The following is a 22,012-nucleotide window of genomic DNA, read 5'->3' as shown; positions in this document are numbered from 1 at the left end:
GGGTATTAAGAGTACAGTGCTAGGACCTGAAAGGAACAGAGTATTAGGATGATTGGGAATTTGTTGGTAAGATAGGAGGCTGCAGGGGCAAGCAGGAAAGCCTAATTCCATTGCCCACTGGATCCGATTGATGATCACCAGGACCTACGTAGCAACAAGGCGGGAGGTCACCGAACCTGTTCAGGCATCGTTTTTTTTCTGCAGGAGATTTGCATGGTTAATAGACAATTAACCACAATTGAGATTGTTTTTAATATTGTACATTGTGTAGTAAATTCGTTTTAGGTACACCCAACGTTGGCAGATAAGGCACTGTGTGATGCTGTTATTTGCCTAGGATCGCACTCCTTAGTTAAGTGGTAAATCCACGATTTGAGCAGAGTCTGCAATCTAAGCACTTGTCCAGATATGTTTTTAACTCTAGTTGGCACATATGACTTAATAGTTGGCATCCAAGGGGTAAATGAGTATGCTAATTTAGGCATATTACTTGACAATTACACAACTGACAAAATACACCAACCCGACAACTCAATACATTCTCAAAGAAACATACTACTCAAAAAAGATATGATTGTAGTTGTGATTTTTGTAATCCTTAACTGAAGTCTACAAGTAACGGAATTCAAACTAATCTGGGCCTAAAACCTCTCGTCTTTATTTTGCATCTGTACTTTTGAAAGGCACACCAAAGGAAAGTGTTATGGGGCCACCTACTAGTAGTTAGCGTTTGATACAGGCATGCAGCTTTGTATCCTACACAAAAAAGAAAATGTGAATGTTATACAGAAAGACAAGCTATTTTTTATGAACTTAAATAAAGTCTCGAAAGACATGACATGCACCACAATCTTAATAGTAAACTGTTCGACATGAAGATGCCAGGCCTCTTTAATTTGACTACTTTATTCACAGTCTACCCCTGACTGTGTGTGTGTGCCACTCTTGGCTCAAACTTAGACAGCCACAGAATTAACATTCAGGAGATTGCCATGGGATACCAAGTATAGTTTTTATTTTATTTTTGTATTGGTGCATTTGGTTAATAAATAAAACCTTTAGCATATTGGACAACAAAAACAGATTTTCAAACATGTAACATTATTTCACATACAATAACAATTTCCGTAAATTCCTTAAGTACTACACTTAAATATGCCATAATTTCCATGGCATGATTACTCAAAAACGTCGACATTAATTATGGAAAGTGTAAACTATTATTTTTTTTTTCCCCTATTATTTTTTTTTTTTCCCCTCTTGCCTTAATTGGATAGTCCAATGTTTGCAAGATTTTTGTTCCTTTGCTGTGTGTCTCGCCTTAAAATAAGTAAAGTTGTGTGTTCAGTTCCTGGTATGAGGTCTTAGCTCCACTTCCAGTTTATGTTGTCGTTGCGTTGTGTGTGGTCTCAGTGGCCGAAGACTCGAGTCCAAGTTGATTATGGAAAGTGTAAACTATCTATTAAAACGTAATTAATCAATATGATATATAAAATAATTATTCAAATATTGAATTATTTTAAAGTGCATAAGTTTAAAGTGCATAAGTTGACCTGAGTACACAGCGCAGAGTAATCTCCTATATATCTAGATTCATAAATGCAAGCCTCGCTCCCTCCCTTGCTTGCGTTGTACCAGCCTCCAGCAGCATAGTTAAGAGCCCCCAGGGAGAGGCCCATGCATTGGGAATGGGAAGATAGCTCAGGGGCAACACAAGTTTGATTCCCACGTCCTGAAGCGCTTTAACTGTCTTAAAAAACAAAAAAAGAATGTCATGTTCAAGAGAGTAGTGATAATGTATCAAGTTGGGCTATGCACAGGCACTAGCGAGTCTAGGCAGGGCAGTCCACCCCACACCACTGGAGGAAAAAGTCAGAGCAGCCCAGCCCCCACGCAACCAGAGGGGAAAAAAAGATTGCATTTAGACATTGCTTCACGCGATGAGGGACCTGGCGGATGGTGCCTGGTTGTCTGCTGGGACGTCGTGGTCCGGGGGACGTTGCTTAGCAACCATGAGATTTAACTCTCCTGCACCCGCCCCTGAAGCCGAGGCAAGCATAATGGAGTTTGCATCTTGTTTTAAATAGTTTGTTGTTTTCAACAGGGGTCCAGGTCCCCTGTTGAAAACAACAAAGTATTTCTTTGAAACGCAAACTACATTGCAGGGGTGGCAGGATGGACGCCGGGGGTAGCAGCTGCGCCCACTGGGGTTGCTCTACTAATCCTAGTTACCCCCAAATTACGTCCATGCTTATGGCAGTTTGTGCTCAATACTGCTGCGAGACCAGCCACTGAAGACACTCTCCCCAAAACCAGAACAGGGTTTTCAAATGAAAAAAAAAATCTCGGGATGGGTGACCGAGCACTCAATTCCGGGACAGGTCTGGTACAATCGTGACGACCGGCCACCCTAGTGATGGGGTTCTTCCTGGCATAGGAACACATGTCTGTGCATGCTGGAATGTTGCTCATAAAACTGTGGCCTTCACATTTTTTTAATGCCAATTCCACCTTGAACACACTTTGTTTAAGTTGCCTTCCTTCTTTTTAGCTCCCGCCCCTAATTGCGGAGGACACGTGGAAGGCCAAGTGAGGTCCACCAACCCGGTCAAAGGGTTTGGTTAGTTGTAAGCGGCATGTAAAGAGTCCGCCTGCACCCATTCGCCATAGCTTTAAAACTGGTTGGATGTTTTTGCCGATTATCCTTTTGATTGCAAAACGTGTGTGTGTGTGTGTGTGTGTGTGTGTGTGTCTTTCTTTCATCAGGGGATGCTTATATTTACACTCTTCCTACTTCACACCAACCCTCCCCTACAGCTAAAAACCTGGCCTGCAAAGTCACCTTTTATCAGTAAGACCCTGCTACTGATGTTTCAAAGCCCCTCCTAAAAAGTGGCTGTCTTGCAGAAGCTTCTCGGGACAGGGGGTATGGCGTAAAAGAAAACGGTGTTCTCTGGTCACCATACACCTATGTACCAAACGTATTGCGAGAGGCCTTGTCTCTGAGGATGGAATTTATAATGTGGCACAGTTTAGGAGTTCATCATAAAATCTTAGTTGTGGAGTCCTAATTTGTACGAACTCTTCGTTTCACTCCCTCAACTCACCTGCCCCCCTTTGCTTGTACTCCCTTTTTTCTAAATTGTGTACACTCTCTCCCATGTTCTTTCTCCTTTCGCTCTGTTCCTTCGCTTGTCTGTACATCTTCGTTCTTCTTCTTATTTTGTCTTCTCTCTCCTTGGCGTTGGTTTCCATTTTGCCAAGCCCTCCTTTCTTCCATAAGGTTTTTGACCCGTAATGTGACTCTTGCCTGCCCCTGTCTGTCCTCCATGCTCTCTCGCTCATTGTTTTTCTTGGCTCTTTCACCCCCAGGAATCTTTGTCCCTCTCCCGTTCTGTCTGTTGTAACTTTTTTCTTCTTCATTCCTATCCTATGTGTTGCATGTTCCATGCTGCCAGCTTAATTACCATGCCACACACAATTATGCAGTCGTGCTTTTTGTTTGCAGCACTACAAGTCCCAGAATGCAATGTATAAAACCAGGACTGGATGACATACTTGTGCATGGCATGGGCTAACGTGAGAGTTGTTTCTTCTTCCTTTTTTTCCCCTGGTTTCTCATGCTTTCGTCTCTCCCACCTCATTTTTCCACTAGATCTTCTGTTTATCCATTTTGTTCACTTTTGCCTCTTCTTTTTTCAACTTTTTTGAGTATTTTCTTGTTATTTATTTTTTTTACAGTATGTTTGGTTTTAAAACAAAACTTTCACAAAATAAAAAAGTGGAGTGGCTGCAGAGTGGCAGTCTCTGCAGTGTTCTACGAGTTCCTGTTGGATTCCTGTGTTTTGGAGTCTGTTTTCAGTGCCTACTACTGAGAGGGTTGGCCTTTTCACTCAAAACCCCTCTTTCCCGTGGAGTGGCTGCAGAGTGGCAGTCTCTGCAGTCTATGGCAGCTACGGCAGGACGGCTTGCCAGTAGAAAAAGCCACACTCCCCTAGTGTCCCAAGTGTCTGCTGCGACCAAAAAGACTTTGACTTTGGCTGGCGTTTCGACCTCTGCCACTTACCCGGAGTCAACACTACTACAAACCGAGACTCTGGGTCCCCGATTGCGGAGCGCCAAATCAAAGATGATCCTTGCGCTTAATCAGCTTCACTCGGATTCCGAGGTAGACTCTTCCGTGTCAAGGCTGGCTTCCAACCTACCCGGATCCGCTGTAGCAGTGAACCAGGACCCGGGAGCAGGCCAGCTGGATGCCTGGGAGTCCTCACCGTCTGCTTGCCCCCCTGCTTGTCCCTCTGCCTGTCCCCAGCCAATGGAGAAGTCCCCCGAGTCCGCCAGTCACCCCCCGCCGTGTGAAGCGTGTGCAGAGTTCCCCCTCGGAGGAGAGGAAGCGCCGTGTGTCGCAGGTGAGGGACTGGTGGGTGAAGAGGGGGGGGCGGGTGACAAGCTACCTCCCACTGACCCTCCGTGTTCATCAAGCCCAAGGGCTCGAAGCCCCTGTTTCCAGGTGGGCGATGAGGTCAGTGGAGAGGCAGCGCTGGCGGACGACCTGTCAGCTCAGACAAGTTTGGATGCAAACCGCCTTACAGTGGCACCGATCCTGCATCCTCCCCCCGCCCCCCCCCAGATTTTACGGAAGAGCAATTAGGGGCGCATCCTCTAGGGGTGGATGCGCTGGAGGGAGCGGACCGAGCGGTTTCAGCTGAAGTGGCTCCTCCTAACATGGGGTTGTTCGACCCTTTGGTAAGGGCTGCGAGAGCCGATAGTGTAATCAAATCAGGTCAGGTCTCCACACATGTCTTGTATCCAAAAAAGAGAGGAGGACCGGTTCGCAGGAAACGATGTGCACATTCACATCAAAAGTTGGGGTTAGAAGCCCAGCAAACACAGCGCCCAAGACCTTCCTGCGCTCTGTCACATCTTCAGCATAACCAGCAGAAGGACGACATAACACATCTGTCGGTGAACAATAGATTCTTTGCAAATCTTCTAAAAAAGAAAGTCTCACTTCCAGAGGAACTTTCGGATGCGGAGATCTTAGAAGTAACAGCGGATCAAAATGCTCCCATAAACATCATGGGAGGCCCTCCTGACTTGCGTCCAGCCTTTTCACTGGAACCAGCACGCTTTTCTTTTGCAGGAACTGTGGGGAAGCGAATATCAGGTGGCACTTTGGCTCTCCTCGAACTGGTTTACCACCCCCGCAAATTCCGCCTACCATCGACCTGGAGAGAGTTACCAACTTTTCAAACTCCCAATCACCATCAGCTGTTTTCACGGCCCTTGAAGCAATGGGCCCCCTTCCCAGGCCACTGCCGGTTGGGTCGGTGGTTTCAGCAGCTACACCACCGACCGCTAAGTCTTTATTGCAAAAACAGGCATGTTTAAGATCTCCGGTGTCCACTATCATCGACTTAAGTGGTGTCGAAGATCCCGCTTTCATTTCCTCTCATGTAAACGATACAGAAATCAGTGTCTCAGCACCTACGACTCCGGATCAAATCGATCAGGGGTCTATGGAGGTGCCCTACTTAGTTACGCAAGGGAAAGTCCCGGTCCCCATTGAGCCTTTCATGCAAGAAAAGGGCCCTGCAGTGGTGGCACAAACGAGTCCTTGGATCCCCAGTCCTTCTACTGGCCTGCTGTATGGGAGCTCCCAAACGGTACTCTGGCCATGGCTCCTTTCTGCAAACTATATGAGTCAATAAACGACTTAATGAGAGATCATACCTCCATTATAGCGATGATGAATAGCCGTCTAATTTTTTTGGAAGGCTATATCAACGCACTGAACAACAAAATGGGAAAGGGCGCCAAAGACGAGGGGTTTGGACAGTCTTCAACACAATCAACGAAAGGCCTTTTGGTGGATGTCAGTTCCCAGACCTTGGCCCCAAGTTCGCAATTCGACCTTGATGAATTAAGAACAACTGTCAGCTACGTGCCCCTGTGTGAGGGTCCGATAAAGACCAAGCCACAGTCCACCAAGGCTAAGGGAAATGGAGCAATATGTGATGAACTTAATGTAATCACAACAGACCAGGGGTCAGTTCCGGACAGGAAAGCAAAGGAGACTACTATTGTAACGAAAGGTCACCTCATGACCCAAAAGCAAATGACTATCAAGTTCTTTTCTCCTTAACCGACTATTAACAAAGTACAGTCGGAGAAAGATAAAGGCGAAAGGAATCGTGGGTCTGAGACCCCCCCCCTTAATTGCGAACCACCTAAAGCAGTGGCTGAACGGGAAATTCGAAGTCTGAAGTTGGGGTCCAATGTACTAGATAGCGCTCCTGTAAACAAGGAATCTGAGCATGCGATAGATGAGGACTTACTGAATTTTAGTGTTTACACACTATCTGATGATCAGGAATCAACTAACAACTTTCATCATATGGACGAGGAGCCCTCTCCCTTTTGTACTTTGGAAAGTCGCTGTAAGAAGCTTCAAAAAAAGTGTAGCTGGGGGGTGGGTTCGCTGAAGGACAGTAGCCCCAAACTGCACCATACTAACTTTCAAGAAGTGGAAAGGGGAGAGGTCAATTCCGAAAATCCTCGCTCAAGACTGTGGGCTAGAAGAAATGATTCTCCTTTGAGACCAAGTTCCCCTTCTGTAATTAAATGGGTGCACGCCACTCGGGACAAACAGTTTTCGGATAAGCGAATTTCCTCAGCTACAAATACGAAAGATAAGCAAAAGTTGCACTATTCTAAATCTGGCGAAAACAAAGGGCGAGGGTCAATGGCACATGCTTCTAAATCAAAACGAAACTTCAAAATCGAACAGTTGCTAAATAACAAAGTACGTGATATTGAATAGAAGCTTCCTGCTACAACTTCTTAAATGCGTACCATCGCTCCGAAAAGTCGAATCAAACGACCTTGCCAGGGTCGAACCATTTCATCAAGGAAAAATGGCATGTGCTTACTTGCACGTGCATACAAACTGGGCCAAAGTGAGGATCTCCGAGGCGGCAGAACATCTATTAAAAATGGGCTTTGACCTGTTTGAATTGGAAGAGCGTGCTCCATTTACCTCCCCCAGGAAACCATCAGAATCAACTAAGTCAATTACACCTCGTACTGCAGCCACAAGGAGTAATAAACTACAATCGTACTCAAGACCTGGCGAGGAGAGAGGATCCAGACAAACCTCTACAAACAATGAGCCAACTTTACAGAATGCCTCTCCCCGGTCTTCTCTTTTGAACCCCAGTGGCAAAGAGGAGAGTCTGTGTCCCATAATGGCCACAAAGATAGACGGAATTGCTCTCAAGGATCCTTTGGGTATAGGAAGATGTCCTCGGGGACCCAGGTCGAGAATCGTAAGGACCATACATCAATTACCGGTGGGCAAAGAGATCGGCACCCATGAACTCCAACAACAAGCTCCACCAGCGGAACAATGGGCATGGTTGCCCAACGCACTGACGATAAACAAGAAAAATAGCAATCTGTTGAGCGTCTGTCCGCACCCCTTGCCTCTACACTACTAACTGGTAAACCAGATCTCTCTTTGGGGTCATGGAATACTCGTGGATTCCAGCATCTAACGAAACAAGGAGATCTAAACTTGGGGTGTTTAGATATCATCTGTTTGCAAGAAACTTGGATGATAGAACGCCCCTCTATAGACGGATACGATTTGGCATTCGCTCCAGCTGTTAAAGGACCTTTTGGCCGACCGTCATCAGGCCTTATAACTGCAATTCGCTGTGGATCCGGCCTACACTTAAAGAACACTCTGAGAGTGACAACTCACTTATTGGCTATGGAAGTTATTTGGATTGATGCCGAGGTGGAAAAGGGAAAGCCCAAAACACAATCTTTAATCATCTTCAATGTCTATTGGAATCCTGTGGCTATGACTGATTCATTCCTCATAGCACTGATTGAGGACTCAATCGATGAAGCACGAGTTAGGTGTCCTGAGGCCCTGCTAATCATCTGCAGAGATCTAAATGCCACCTGGTTACCACATGATTCAGCTGGTGACCTTCCTCTTTTTTCGACCTTAAGAAGCAAACGTGGCATGGCTTGGATGTCGTTGATGTCATCTCGTGATCTGCTCTGTGCTGAGGATTTATTCCCCAGAGGTGAGAGGCCGCCCACCTGGGAAAGAGGTAACTCCTCAGTGGACCTTGACCACATCTTTATAAGCAGGCTCTTGGCAGCTTTGACCACTTCGTTTGAGGTACGCAGGTCCTCGGCCAGCGACCATAACCTGCTTGTATTGAAATGGAAGACTACAATGCTTGTGAACTCAGTCACATCAGTACAAGTGGAGTTAAATAACCAGCAAAATCGCCTAAGACTAGATACAGGCTCAATATTTGGCAATTGAAAATGAGCACAACCTACTGAGTGACCCGCAATTACCAGATTATCAACCACTTCTGGTTCCTTTTAGAGCTAAACTTGCTGGCCTCAGACAAAATAACGATTGTGCTAGTTATCAATACAGCAAAGAACTGGTCTTGAGACGGAGATCAGTAAGGAGAGCCAGAAGAAAATTCGATGTTTTTCCTTCACCTGAAAATCAGGCAACCTTGAATCAAGAAAAGAAATCTTATAAATCATGGCTCAGGCACCACCGTAGCAATTTTTACCAACAAGATGCCAAAGCTATGTTGAAGCTTGTCTGTGGCCACCACCCATTAGAGTTCTGGGCGCTCTTAAGATCTTCTTTGTCGCCTCATGAGATCTTACCATCAAACCCTATTGGGGAAATAACTTGGATAAAATTTTATTCAAATCTGTTCAAGGCGCCTGCATCATCAAGCTCCTTGGAACTTACTACAAAACCAGCACCATGGATTGATTTGAGCAATGAATCTGAGAACCTCAAAGTCCTGCATAGACTGAAACCATCGCGAGCTCCCGGCCCGGACGGAATAACAAACCTTGACCTAAAGAAATATCCAAGTCAGTGGGCTGTGTTGATAAGTGAAATCTTTAAACGCTGCAACAGGCAAGGCAAATTCCGTCTTCATGGACAACATCTCTCATAGTCCCGATATTCAAAAAGGGCTGGAAAGAAGATCCAAAAAACTACCGCCCTATCGCACTTCTGGATACGGTTGGTAAGGTGTTTGGCTCTCTATTACTACAAAAATTTCAGGATTGGGCCAGGGAGGCCGAATGCGCTGACCCGTTTCAAACGGGATTTACAAAAAACAGCGGTACAACCACTAACATCATGTTTCTCAGCGCACTCAAAAGTAAGGTGTTGGGAGGAGGCCCACGAGTGTTTCTAGCGTTCATAGATCTGGCGCAAGCTTTCGATCAAGTAAACCGTGGGCCCCTGTGGAGAAAACTGAGTCTTTGGAAATGCCCGGCTGAACTCCTCCAACCGATTCAAGCATTACATCAAGAAACAAGGGTGCGAGTGAGATTAACTCAGGCTGGTTTGTTATCGTCTGAAATCCCAGTTGATCGCGGAGTGAAACAGGGTGGCCCCCTTGCTCTGTCACTCTTCATTGCCTATCTCGGCGATTTCAAAGCCTCGGAGCAAACGATTCGCTCCTTTCCACCGACTATGGGCAAGTCAAAAACATCAAGACTACTCCTATGCGGATGATTTAATCTTAATGGATTTGACTCCTATTGGTCTCCAGCGTCAACTTGACCATCTGGCGGCATACATTCAAACGAATGATTTAACTATAAACACAGCCAAAACCAAGATCCTGATAATGGAAAAACACAAACGACCAAAGGAAAAACCAGCCTGGTACTTGAATGGGGCAGCACTGGGAAAAGTCGCCAATATCAAATACTTGGGAGTAGCACTGGACTGCTCGAGTATAAACGCAACCCTCCAAAGTTGCTTAATGACCAAAGTAAAAAACCTAGCGGCACAAGGCCGGGCATTGGACAACAAGTTTGGTGGTTTTTCCCTGTTACCCTTGATTAGATTTTACAAGATGAAGGTGGTGCCATCCCTCACCTATGCAGCAGAAGCCCTCCCTCACACACCTACAAACTTGTGGCTGAAGTTAGAGGGTCTATGTTGGCGCACTGTTCTAGGTCTCCCCAAGTCAGCATCGGCCCCCTTGATCAGAAGAGAGCTTGGCCTATTATCGTTGGAAGGGACCATGGAAATTAGATGAAGCTGTATAGGAAGTTGTTGCTTTTGGACTGTCCTCCTGTGCTAGCTATCGTACGCATGGAACTATTGACATCTTCCCCCTCTGTGTTAAAATCTTGGGAAATGGCGCGTAAAAAGAAGCTTGCGGAAATTAACTCTTCGGAGCAGGATCTCATCGGCAATTCGTTAAAAATAAAAAGGAAAATCCGTGAGCTCGACTTGATTGAAACCTTGAACAACGCATCTAAAGCAAAATCAGTCAGCCATTTTCCTCCGTATCAGAGCAAACTAAACATTGTTCCGAACTACTTGAGCAAGTTCCCACATAAAGCTGCCAGAAACTTGTTCTTGAAAGCGCGTCTGAATCTACTGCCGACAAATGAGATCTTAAAACTCAGAGGACAAAGTAACTCGAACACGTGTCGTTTTTGCAAAAACGAGACACACGTAGAAACCATACGCCATCTCCTTTTAAATTGCCCAGGAACCAGAGCCGTAGGTGAGAAATTTCTGCTACCACACCTTTCTGCATCACATACCAGGGAAGAGGAAACGTGGTGGACACGTCTGATGAGCGGAGAAAGAAATACCTGGACTATCGCTACCACACAGACTCTTAAGTTTATTCTATCTCTTTGAAAACTTAAGTTCTACTCAACATCCAAATTTCACCAACATTAGATGCCTCTTTGGAATTCTTTTCTCATCTTTATTGCTGTTTTTTTTTTTTTTCCTCTCTCTCCTCTTCTTCGGTTTCACTTCGGTTTGTCTTCCCTTTTCAGCTTTACTCTTTGTTCTTCACTTCGCTTTGATTTCGATTACGTTTGTAAAAATCATTAATTTGATTAAATCAACTAAATAAAATTAAAAAAGTAAAATACACAATCTTCACAAAGACTCAATATTACAAATCCTTAAGGCAATCAACCACTTAAAAAAGATCCCAACAATCAAGTGGTCAGTTGTTGCAGTGATCATTCATTTATCCACATTACCAATCGGACTGTCTATTTGCTGTCTCTCTCTCTCTCTACATTCTTTACACTCTCTCCCCTGTTCTTTATTTCCTTTCACTCTTGTTCTGTCTCTGTTTTCAATAAAACTCTCAAAGTTGCGCTAATGGCATTAAACCAGAATTGATTTTCACGAAAACCTTTTCCATGTTGTACAAAATGCCCATAACTAATTATATAAATCTATGTTAATTGGACACACTGTGAGCAAATGCCGTTCCTTCCCGCAAATTCTACACCTCCGATTTTATATAGCAATGTGCATTTTAGCGCCATCATCCTAAGAAAGAGAAGGGAATAAATTTAAATCTGTTAATAAACCGTCTCGAATTCTGTTCGCTAATAGTACACACGTGAAAGATTGATTGGCATAAAGGTGTCATGATTTGTTGGCCGATAAGTAGTCAATATTACATGTTCAGTCCCAGACATGCACTTGCACAATCTGAATGACACAAGTCCTAGTAGGACCGTTTTTGTTTTTCTTCATCCCTGTGCACCCGACCCCCTTTGTCTTGTTGCTCCTTGAAACACATTTTGCTGTTTATTGGGCATTCTAAATGCCCAATAAATAAAATAAGCTTTATTAAAAGATTTCCTTGGCACTGCAATATTTACAATGGGGTCCAATTCCAGCCCAATAGTTTTGTGAAACTCATTACAAGAGTCAACCATTCCACTTATCACTGGGTTAGGGACGAGGGTACATGACGCCTCTTAAGGGTAGACAAACAAAAATAAACAGCTCCATACGAACCGCCTCTCTGGGTAAGAATTGGGGCAGCCCCAAAATGTCTCTAAAGCTTCTCCTCTAAGTATTTAACCAGATTAGTTCACGGTCGGTGTATGCCTCCAATCCATACAGGATGCCAGGAATAGTAGACATACTGTGCACATTGAGCATGCCATCGACCGAAAAGCCACCATTGGGGCCATCGAGCTTTTTGATTTGACTACATTTATACATTGCCTTAGGCAAGACATACTGCTTTAATAGTAGCGAGGAGATGGTCGATGTCCATAATGAACCCAGGTACACATACACAGGAACCACCTCCAATTGTTTCCCCCTCTAATTCACAAATTTGTATCTTTTTTTTTTCTGTTATTCATTTGGTCTGTCCTCTCGCTTTGTTCCTGCTTTATTTTCCTCTCATTCTTTTTCCTTCTCCCCTGGCCTATTTCAGTGTATCATTGAATATTTTCTTGCACTCTCCCTTCTGTGCCCCCTCTCCTCCATTATTTTCGTTTTGAATATTCTGTGACGCTTTTCTCACATGTAAGCCATACCTATTGGCATATGAGGGCGATGACCTGTGTGGGAAATGCAGCCTGTTGGTGCTGTTTGATTTTGTTTGTTTGTTGCCTATCCATTCACTGCCCATGGGAATCCACATGACCGTTCCCACTCTTTACCCACCTCTCCCTGTCCAAAACACAGCCTCCTAGGATCTCTTGAAGCTACTCTGTTGTTCAGTCGCACCAATCATGGGCTTTTACAGGGCTTCTATTGTTACTTCTAAGCAGCCTTCTGAAAGGTCATTGCTTAATCACAGCTGTAAATTATCCCCTAATGTATTAAACCTGTCCCTGTCTATTGTTCCCTCAGCCATTTGATTTCTAGGCAATAGGTGTGCTTGCACCTTTTCCTTGTACCCGATTCCTGTTGAAAGAAGCATTGGCGAAGCGAACAGTTTTGGGTCTTTTTATAGGCATTGGATAGGTATATGTCAGTCACCGGCATCATATGCCCAGGTACCCTCACCGTTTGCCAGTTGCTGACATCTTATAGCCAGGAAATAATACCATTTTGGCCGTGCCAGGCAAATGCCTACACAAATGTCGGAATTTGACGTTGCCAATGTGTATTCGCCATGCCCAGGTCTAATATCCAATGTGAGTTTGATATATATATATATATATATATATATATATATATATATATATATATATATATATATATATATATATATATATATATATATATATATATATTTTTTTTTTTTTTTTTTAATTTTTTTTTTTTCCCTAACTGTTTCCATTTTTGTGGAACTTTTAACATTCTTTATTAATCGGTTTCAGCAGCAGCGGCCAAGTCCTTTGCTGTTATCAGTACAAGCAGCACCCGCGTTGCAGTTCCATTTGTAAACCAGAGCATGACATCCTGAAATGTAATGAACAATGCCGTTTTTTGTCAGAAAAGTACATTTCTCACTCCGATGTGTCGAAAAAGAAAAAAATATTTTTCTTGCTTCCGATATACCTAAATACTATTCACCTATTAATTTAAAAGTACATACGATCGTTTCATGTGTGTCGGTTTTGCACATTTGCTTTGTTTAACTTAGAGAAACTATGATTTTGACCACGTCTGAATTTTGTATTAAAAATCAAATGAAAAGCATATTCTTAGAATTATTTTACATTATTTGCAACTTCCAACATGAACATTTACTAATTTCTATCCGCAGTAATCTCTGGATAGATTAGTTGTGCACTACAATTCCGACTGAGCACCTGTAAATGTCGCTTCACACTTTGGGCTGAGCCTCCCGGCATTGTCACGGGGTCTCCCATTTTGGGGGGGGGGGGGGTAGGGACCGCGTGTACCACAAGTTTGAAAACTACTGGCATATGAGGCCCCTCAATATGCCCCGCAACCCCTTTGTCGCCCTTCACATTGCCCTTGTGTACATTTCTCGCTAATTCCACCCTGTTTTAATATACACCACTCAAACAGTAAATGCATTGTTGATGTCGCTAGGCAGACCTTACTTTTAATTGGTGATTGTTGATGATTGGATGGTGGTGGTAGATGCTTTTGGATTTAGGGTATGTGTTCCAGAAGCTAATTGGTTTGGCGTGGATCTGCTGATATCATTCGTTCTTATAGAAACTTCGACCCTGTTCCTTGCTGCGTGTGCATGCCACTAGATTAGAGTATCAGCGAGCCCACAGCACGTCTATCAGATAGAAAAAAGCTTTGACTGCAGAACTGGTGCGAACACCCACAACCCGTGCATCTGTAAAGTCTACTGTCGTGAATCCTATAGGGAAACATTGGGAAAGAAAGGGCTGCAATTGTCTAGGCCATTGTCTGAAGGCAGAGGTTGGGACTGCAAGAGTAAGTTAACCTCCAGTCGAAACGTCATCATGGTGAGTTACGGAGCCTTCTGCAGTGAGCGGCTGAATCCTGAGCTAACACATCGAGCAAAATTATTTTGCCTGAAGCACCTCCTGCAGGTAAAAACTTGGATATCAGTTTTTGGTTGCAAACCTTCTGCACCAACATGGGTCTCCATGGTGCATTCTTGGGTATTTGATGTCACTGTTGGGGGCTGTATAACTATCGCACGCCAATCCACTTCCATCTTGGATCAAGGCTGGTGGCTGTGCCGTGGTACCAGAGCAGCGTTGGTTTTAGCAGCGGCAGCGCCCCTGGTCATGAGAGGGGTGAGGGCACCACATTTTTCTATAGGCGCAGATGCCAAAGCTTCACTCCCTTATTGAAATAAAATGCGCCCGCTAATGGCCCCCTGGGCGGTCACCTGGGCAGCCCTGCCCTAAGGCCAACCCTACTCCAGAGGGTAAATGTTTCATTCTTGCCTTCCTACTATACCCACTTGTGCCTCCCTCCTTAATGTGTGTGGCATTGGGGGGGAAGGGTGTGGAAAGGGATCTGTGATTTTAAGAAATTCCATTACAGAGAATGCTTTTTAAAATTTTTTTTAACTGATCCCAAAACAAGCCCCCTGTTATGGTATAAGCCTAAGCCCAAACCCCATCCCCAACCGTTGTACCCCCTTGCCCAATCCCCACACACCCTTTTATCAAATTTCGTTGGTTTTTCTCCGTTGTTCATGTTTTCGGTAAAAGGGAATTCTCTGAAATGTATTCAGTAAAATCACTCGATACCGTGAAAAGCAGTATGGATGGTATGAAGTGACCTGGCTAAGCATGTTTAGTGGCTTTATGGTATTTTTAGCTGTGCTCGTGTAAGCAGATCATTTCCAGGCACAGCCATTGTTCCAACTGTGCTTTCACTCGGACACCAACCTCTTCCTTGGATCTGGCTGCTACGAGTGCCACAGATGGCAGCCCTCCAAGCAGCGAACATTGTAAATTCCACTGACTTTTTTCCCCCTCTCTGCCAGGATAAAGCAGAGGAGATCTAGTTTTGCGATTCACAGTTGTATTTACAAAGGTCTGAAAGCTAACCTAGAAGCACAGATGCTGCAGCCAAAGTATTCAAAAATCATGAAAAAACCAGGAGAATACATATATCTACTTGCCACATACTGGGTTCTCGTTTTCCAACCGATCTAGGAATCGGGGCTCAATAATTGCTGGGAGATATTTAGCTCCTGGATACGACCTGTAAGAGCCTGGTTACCTTTACACCAACAGCTATTTGGCTCCTCAAGCTAACTGGTGCCATTCAAATAAACATATCTGACCGTAACTATGTGTCTAGGAATTTGCATGAAAGTTGCAATAATAAACCGCTAGAGGGTATGTAAATCATGAATGGCATGTACATATGCACTGGAGTCATTTATAGGTGCATCTCATTTGGAAGTTGGATTTGTTACATAATTTGTATTAGCATCTTATTATGCAGGAAGAGCAGATATTAAGTGAGCATGGTTGCATCACAGAGGTGGCAGCACAGATAGAAATGTTGTGGCAGTAACCGATTAATGCAATAACCTATGTAGTGGTTGAGTTATGGAGTAGCAACAAAGATATAAAAACTAAATGTGGTTTAGCAGCAAAAAAAAAGTTGGCACAAAAAGAAATGTATTTTTTATTTATTGAGCATTTGTTCGGCGCATACACAACAGAATGGTGTTTCGAGGTGCCACAAGACAAGTGGGGAGGGAACAGGGGAGTAAATAACAGTGGCAAAAACAGTAAATATACAATCGTGGTCCTACTCGGCCTTGTGACATTTGTACGTGCAATGAAGAGAAGTGCAGGAGATTGGGAGGAGGGGGAGTAAGGTATGGACAAGTGCTGGTGGGAGCCTGGCAGGGAAGTGCCAAGGGGAGCCAAAAGAGGAGGCCACTGGCTAAGGGTTGAGGAATCCCATGGATGGGATGCGCACCGATAGGCAGGAGGCCTCGCAAGGGCAGTGCTGAGGAGTGCAGGGGGCGCTGATGTCAACTGTGTAGAGGGCCTGGTAGCCATTGAGATTCCTGAAGGACCAGGTCGGCAGTCTCGTCTGCAGTGAAGTGATTAGCAGGGAAGGGCAGAGGAAAGGAGGTACAGAAAAAGTGTTTGGAGAAGTTTCCGGAACTTAAGGAGGTCCAGCACAAGTCTGAGAGAGGCAAGAAGGCTGTTCCAAAGAGAGACACCTGCCACCCACTCTCTGCTTGGAGAAGGATTTGACAAGCGGACAAGTGAAGTTGAAGGAGCTGAGGGCTCTAGCGGGGAAGTATTTAGGGAGGGAAAGTTGGAGAAAATGTGGTCCCAGGCTCCAGAAAGCCTTGTGGATGATGCGGGTGGTCTTGAATTTGATCCTTGTGGCCACCGGGAGCCAGTTGAGAGATTTTAGGGCTGGAGAGATACGGTCCCTGGGTTTGAGGCCAAGGATAAATCTTGTAGCCCTATTCTGGATTAGCTGAAGGGGCCATAGGGAGGAGAGCGGGAGATTGAGGAAGAGGCTTTTGCAGTAGTCCAGCCAAGAGAGTACCAGAGCTCTGGATACATTGAGCTTGTGGGGAAAGGTAGAATGCCTCCAAGGAGGTGAAGCTGGAAGTGGGCCTTCTTGGCAAGGTCCAAGATGTCGGGGGTGAAGGAGAGGGAGGAGGCAAAGATGACCCCAAGGTTTTTGGCCTCACAGGATGGAGAGGGTACAGGGCCCAAGGAGGGCGACCAGGGAGTAAGAGGGACAGGTGTCCCAATGAGAAGGATCACCGTCTTACTGGCGTTGGCGGAGATAGTTAGCAGCACACCATGTCTACATGGCGGTCAGACAATCGGGTATGAGAGAGGAGCTAATAGAGGGAAGTTTGGAGAGCTGTGTGTCCTCAGCATAAAACTGGACATTAGGAGAGGAGGAGATGAGGGGCGCAATACATATTGAAGAGCCACAGCGATTGGATGGAGCCTGGGGGGCGCCACAGGTAGAGAGTGAGGTGGAGAAGGGGCCTAGTTGGAGCTGGCATGGGGGGTTAGGCTGGCTGCTTTCCTCACTATCTAGTTGCCGGTCTGTGATGGTGAGGGTATCACTGAGCCGTTTTATGAGGATAAAATAGTTGACTGTGTCAGAGGCAGCAGAAAGGTAGAGGAGAATGAGGGTTATAGGTCAAAGTATCGAATCAAAATGACCGAATGACAAAAGGCTCGAAAAATTATTATTTTCTACATTTCTTTTTTTTTGGGGGGGGGGGGTGCCCCAACCCCTGTTTTTGTGGTTAAAAACCACTTTTTGTTACCTAAACTGAAACCCAAAAAAAATATATAATTAAAAAAAATTTGAACCTTTTTGTTTTCGATCCTATTGACTCTCACCTTTTTGCATTCAAACCTTTGTATTCGATCCTTTGACTGGACACTGAGAATGAGAACAGCAGGAGATTTAGTCAAGATTTGCAAGCATTACTTCACAGGTGTTCAGGAGAGCAGTTTCCATGCCTCTGGATGCCCAGAATCCAGATTGATGTTCAAGGAGGCAACCAACAAGTTCAGTCTGAAGGATCAATTGGGGGGGAGCAACAACTTCTCCAAGAGTTTAACAAGGAATGGGGTGGTGGAGATGGGGCGATAGTTAGCTGGGCAGGCGGGGTCAGCAGATGGCTTTTTTTAAGAGAGGATGCACGAGGGAGTGCTTGACAGATGGAGGGAAAGAGCCAGTGGCAAAGGAGTGGTTACAAAGTCGTCGAGAGCTGGAGCGAGAGAGGGGATGTTGTCCTTAATGTTTGTAGAGGAGCTGGGGAGCACATGTTTGTATGAGACCTTCATAGAACGGACAACATTAGAGACCTCATCGGGCGCTATGGGCAGGAGGGAGGAGAGTGAGTGAGTGGGATGGAGGGAGGGCAGCCAATGGAGGCAGGGGAGCAGGCGAAGGAGTTCAGATGGGGGTGGTGAGAGTGAGGACAGGATGTCCTGAGTTTTAGATGTGAAATGGGAGGCCAAAGCGGTGCAGTGTGTCAGGGAAGGAAGGAGAGAGGTTGGAGACTGCAGTTGGATTGGCGAGTTCCTTGCAGATTTTGAAAAGTTCAGCCATGTTAGTGGCACCAGAGATGCAGGCTTGGATGTCCGCTCCTCTTCTTGGAGCGGATAGAAAAACGATTTCGCCTTTGGAGCAGGCGACAGGCCAGTTTGTCCGAGGATGAACCCGAGGTCTGCCACTTACGTTCAGCAACTTTGCACTTATGTTTCAGAGAAGCTGGATTGGAGTCCTACCATCTGTTGCACTTGGAGGCCGGCTTCATGTGGATCCTCATGACGGGGCAAGGATGTCAAGGGTGTTGAGATGGAGAGGTGAAGGTCAGTGAGGACAGAGGGAGAATCAGAAGCAGGGGTGAGAGGGGAGATGAAAGTTGAGGCAAAAGCAGCGGTTGGCACTCGCTTCATCGTTTGAATGATTGCAAAGGAGGTTGGCAGTGCAGGAGGCGGCTCGGACAGAGGGCCGAGGGACCCTAGGTGGGAGGAGAGGAGTGTGGTCGCTCCTGGAGAGAGGTGGTGACCAGGTTAGAGATAGGGATGTCGGAGATGAAGGCATCTAGAGTGTGTCTGGCTGAGTGAGTCGGACCGGAATGAAAAATAGTAAGAGGGAGTCAGAGGTCACAAAATCATGAAGTGGCTGTTTCAGTAGAGTGAAGGTGGATATTGAAGTCGCTGAGGAGGAGTTTGGAAGTAGAGGTCAAGAGGGAGGAGGTGAAGTTAGCCCAATCAAAGAGGAAGAGAGGGATAGGGCAAGGGGCCCTGTAGATGGTAGCAGAGGGGAGTGAGTGAGCGAGTAGGCGAGGGCCCGAGCCTGCAGATAAGGTATTCAAAAGAGGTGTAGAATTGAGTAGGTATGATAGAAGCAGGGACCCGCTCAGGGAAAATCGGGGCCCTCCTCCTCTGGGACGGTTGGGCCTGGGTTTGGAGAGGAGTTTGTAGCCCTCAGGAAGGAGTGTGTCGAGAGCAGTGACCGAGCTGGCATTAAACCACGTCTCGGTAAGGGCGAGGACACCGAGGTCAAAGTCTTCTTGAAGGAGACTGATGTCGGAGGGGTGTTTGACAGCAGAACGAGTGAAAGAGATTTAAAGAGAACGTAAAAAGTGAAGGTCTGTAATGCAAAATGGCAAGAGACAGGATTCAACAGAAAAGTAAGCTGCCGAGTAGAAGGTATAGCAATAGCTGGGGGGTTGAAGGGATGTGCATTTTTGTGAGCATGCCACAGTTTGGCAATAAGAAGAGAAAATTCCAGCATCTTTCAGGCACTCCATTCATGGGACTGAACTTTAATAGCTCCTATATCATTATGAGGAAACTAACTCGCAGGCGCTACTTCTGCTCCATGAAATCCAATTTCAATCCCTGTGAATACATGAACCGAATCTCCAGACTTGCTAGACGATATCTTTGAGATGTAGCACTCTGATTGAATCTGCAGTGCACATCATTGTTCATATGGGAATTTTTGTGGGCAAGTGTGTTTGTATGTGCATATATAGTTTTTTAACTGATTTGAACTCTGAGTCTTAACTCGAGCATATGTAGTGTTTGCTGTGTGTTGCTTTTTACAGTTAATTCATTTTATTTGATAACCTCATTGAAGGTGTTGTGTTTCAGTGAGCCTCAAGGCAGATTCTGTTGTGGAATGAGCAGTCTTGAATTGATGTTGTTGGGGGGGCAATGTCATAGATCTTAACGCCCTGAGCTATCCACCTAGAGTGCCACTCATCTGAAAATGTTGTTTTACACTTGCTATTTGTATTCCGTGTGCCCTTTGTTTGGGGAAGTTTACACGACGGTTAGGCTTGTGAGGGAAAGCGCTTGTCTTCCTCCTAACCTGACTCTGGTTCTTTCCACAGTGGGCAACTCTGAGAATAGAGCGAGGAGCCAAAGAGAACAACCAGGCGGTGTACAAGCCCTGCAGCAATGGTGAGTGTCTCCGACCTGCACAGTATGTGATGTGATTTGTCTTTTTAAAACTTTTTTTTTTTTACCTGCACAAAGTGCAGCAATCCTAGGCGTATCACATTACTGGCGAGTGTCTTATGCCTGCCAGCTCACTGCACTGCAAGGGATATATCCTATATCAAATCTACTGGATCACCTGCTGGCAAACTCGTGCAATTATTGCAGTAGTACCACATATTTTAGTATTCCTGTAATGTAGCAACATTTCAATAAGAACAGCTCTAAAGTGTAATTAAAATTGATCTTGTGTAGCATTGCTCTGCAGTTTCTGGAGGTGGGGGGTTCCATGTACAACAAAAGTGAGTGCCAGTGTGATTTGGGGTAGTGACACTTGTATGCCTTATCAGATCTTTAAAGGTGTAGTTCGCTCAGAAATCTTATTTGCCCCATCGATCACGCAGCATTTGAAAGCATACATCGATCAACCTTAATTAAAAAAAGATATGTATATATATTCCAATGCATCTTACCTTCGTGTTTCTCACTTTTACACATGCAAAAACGACGGGTCGGGTACTGCGAACTTGTGCTAATCTTTCTGTTGATCCATCGCCTTAAGGTCAAGTGCCCTACTGGCAGTAATTCAGGTCACCCGCCCCTAAAGCTGATATCACTAGTCAGAACAATATGCTCCACCTAATTTAATGACGTTCGAGGGCAGCATAGCCAAACATAGCCTATCATCATCCATGTAATAAGGTTGCCCAACGCAGAACCAGGAACATAAAGTTTTGTTTCTTTTCACAAAAAGGATTTTAAAATACATATTTAGAAGAAAACGGCAATAGTAGGGAACGTAACAAGTACTTAATTTTATTTATAGAGCGCACCTAACTCAAGGGTATCTGGGCGCATTTGCTTGGGAATCACAAATGTTGCATACATAGGGAATACTTGGCAATTGGCGTGTTACAAATTACGACCGACAACTTTGCCAAACAGGATAACTTGAGTCAAACACAATCTGTACAAACATAGGAAGCACACAAGGTTTGACTAGTGTTACAGATCTAGGCAGCTGTCAGGGCAGAGCATGTGAGAAAATAGTCCACCTTTAGCTCTCCTGGGCAAAGAGCCAGGTTTTTACTTTTTTTCTTTAAAATCTAGAATGATGGTTCAGCTCTTAGTACTATGGGCAAGGAGTTCCAAAGCTTAGCCGCTAGAACTGGGAAACTGATGCCACCTGCTTTTTGTAACATGAATCTGGGAATGTTTAGTGTGTGTGTGTGTGTTTAGACCGGGCGGGCCTGTTGGAATGGCTTCTGGTAAATTTGTCAACCAAGTATTTTGGAGCAGAACTCTAAAGGCATTTGTGAGCAATTGCTAGTGTTTTGAATGCGATATGTCTTCTGTCTTTCACTGGGAGCCAGTGGGCGTTGCGTCTTATTGGTGAGATGTGATTGGTTCTCGGGATGTTTAGGGCCATTCTAAGTGTGTTGTTTTGAAGCACTTGTAATGTATTCATATTTCGTTTTGCCTATGTATAGAGCATTGCAGTAGTCAAGTTTCGATAATATAAGTGCTCTGGCCAGGGTGATGCAGCTAATGGTGGACAGAAAAGGCTTGCAAGCACTAATCAGTTTGGAATTGTAGGCTGTTGGTGAAGCTGTCGCATTCACTTGACTGCTAAGCAAGAGGGTGGAGAGCAAGTATATGCCTAGTGTTTTATCTTTGTTTGAGACTTTGATATTATTACCATCGCTATTGAAGAAATTGTATTGGATGTCTAGCTTGTTTAGTCGTGAACGTGATCCAATAACTCGGT

General features: G+C 45.0%; 1 protein-coding gene across 2 annotated transcripts in view; it reads left to right on the top strand.

Moving 5' to 3' along the window:
* GPAT4 (glycerol-3-phosphate acyltransferase 4) overlaps positions 1 to 22,012 on the top strand; it is a 438,091-nt gene that overhangs the window by 262,297 nt on the left and 153,782 nt on the right. For both annotated transcript variants that reach the window (XM_069617681.1, XM_069617680.1), the window contains one exon: positions 20,139 to 20,208. Coding sequence is in view for 1 of the 2 variants with exons in the window: in XM_069617680.1 (XP_069473781.1) it covers positions 20,139 to 20,208 (70 nt within the window). In the remaining variant the exon portion in view is untranslated. The remainder of the gene's footprint in view (positions 1 to 20,138; positions 20,209 to 22,012) is intronic.

Source organism: Ambystoma mexicanum, chromosome 10, assembly GCF_040938575.1.
Source record: "Ambystoma mexicanum isolate Mex_15411 chromosome 10, UKY_AmexF1_1, whole genome shotgun sequence".
Taxonomy (NCBI): Eukaryota; Metazoa; Chordata; class Amphibia; order Caudata; family Ambystomatidae; genus Ambystoma; species Ambystoma mexicanum.
This window is presented reverse-complemented; position numbering and strand designations above follow the sequence as displayed.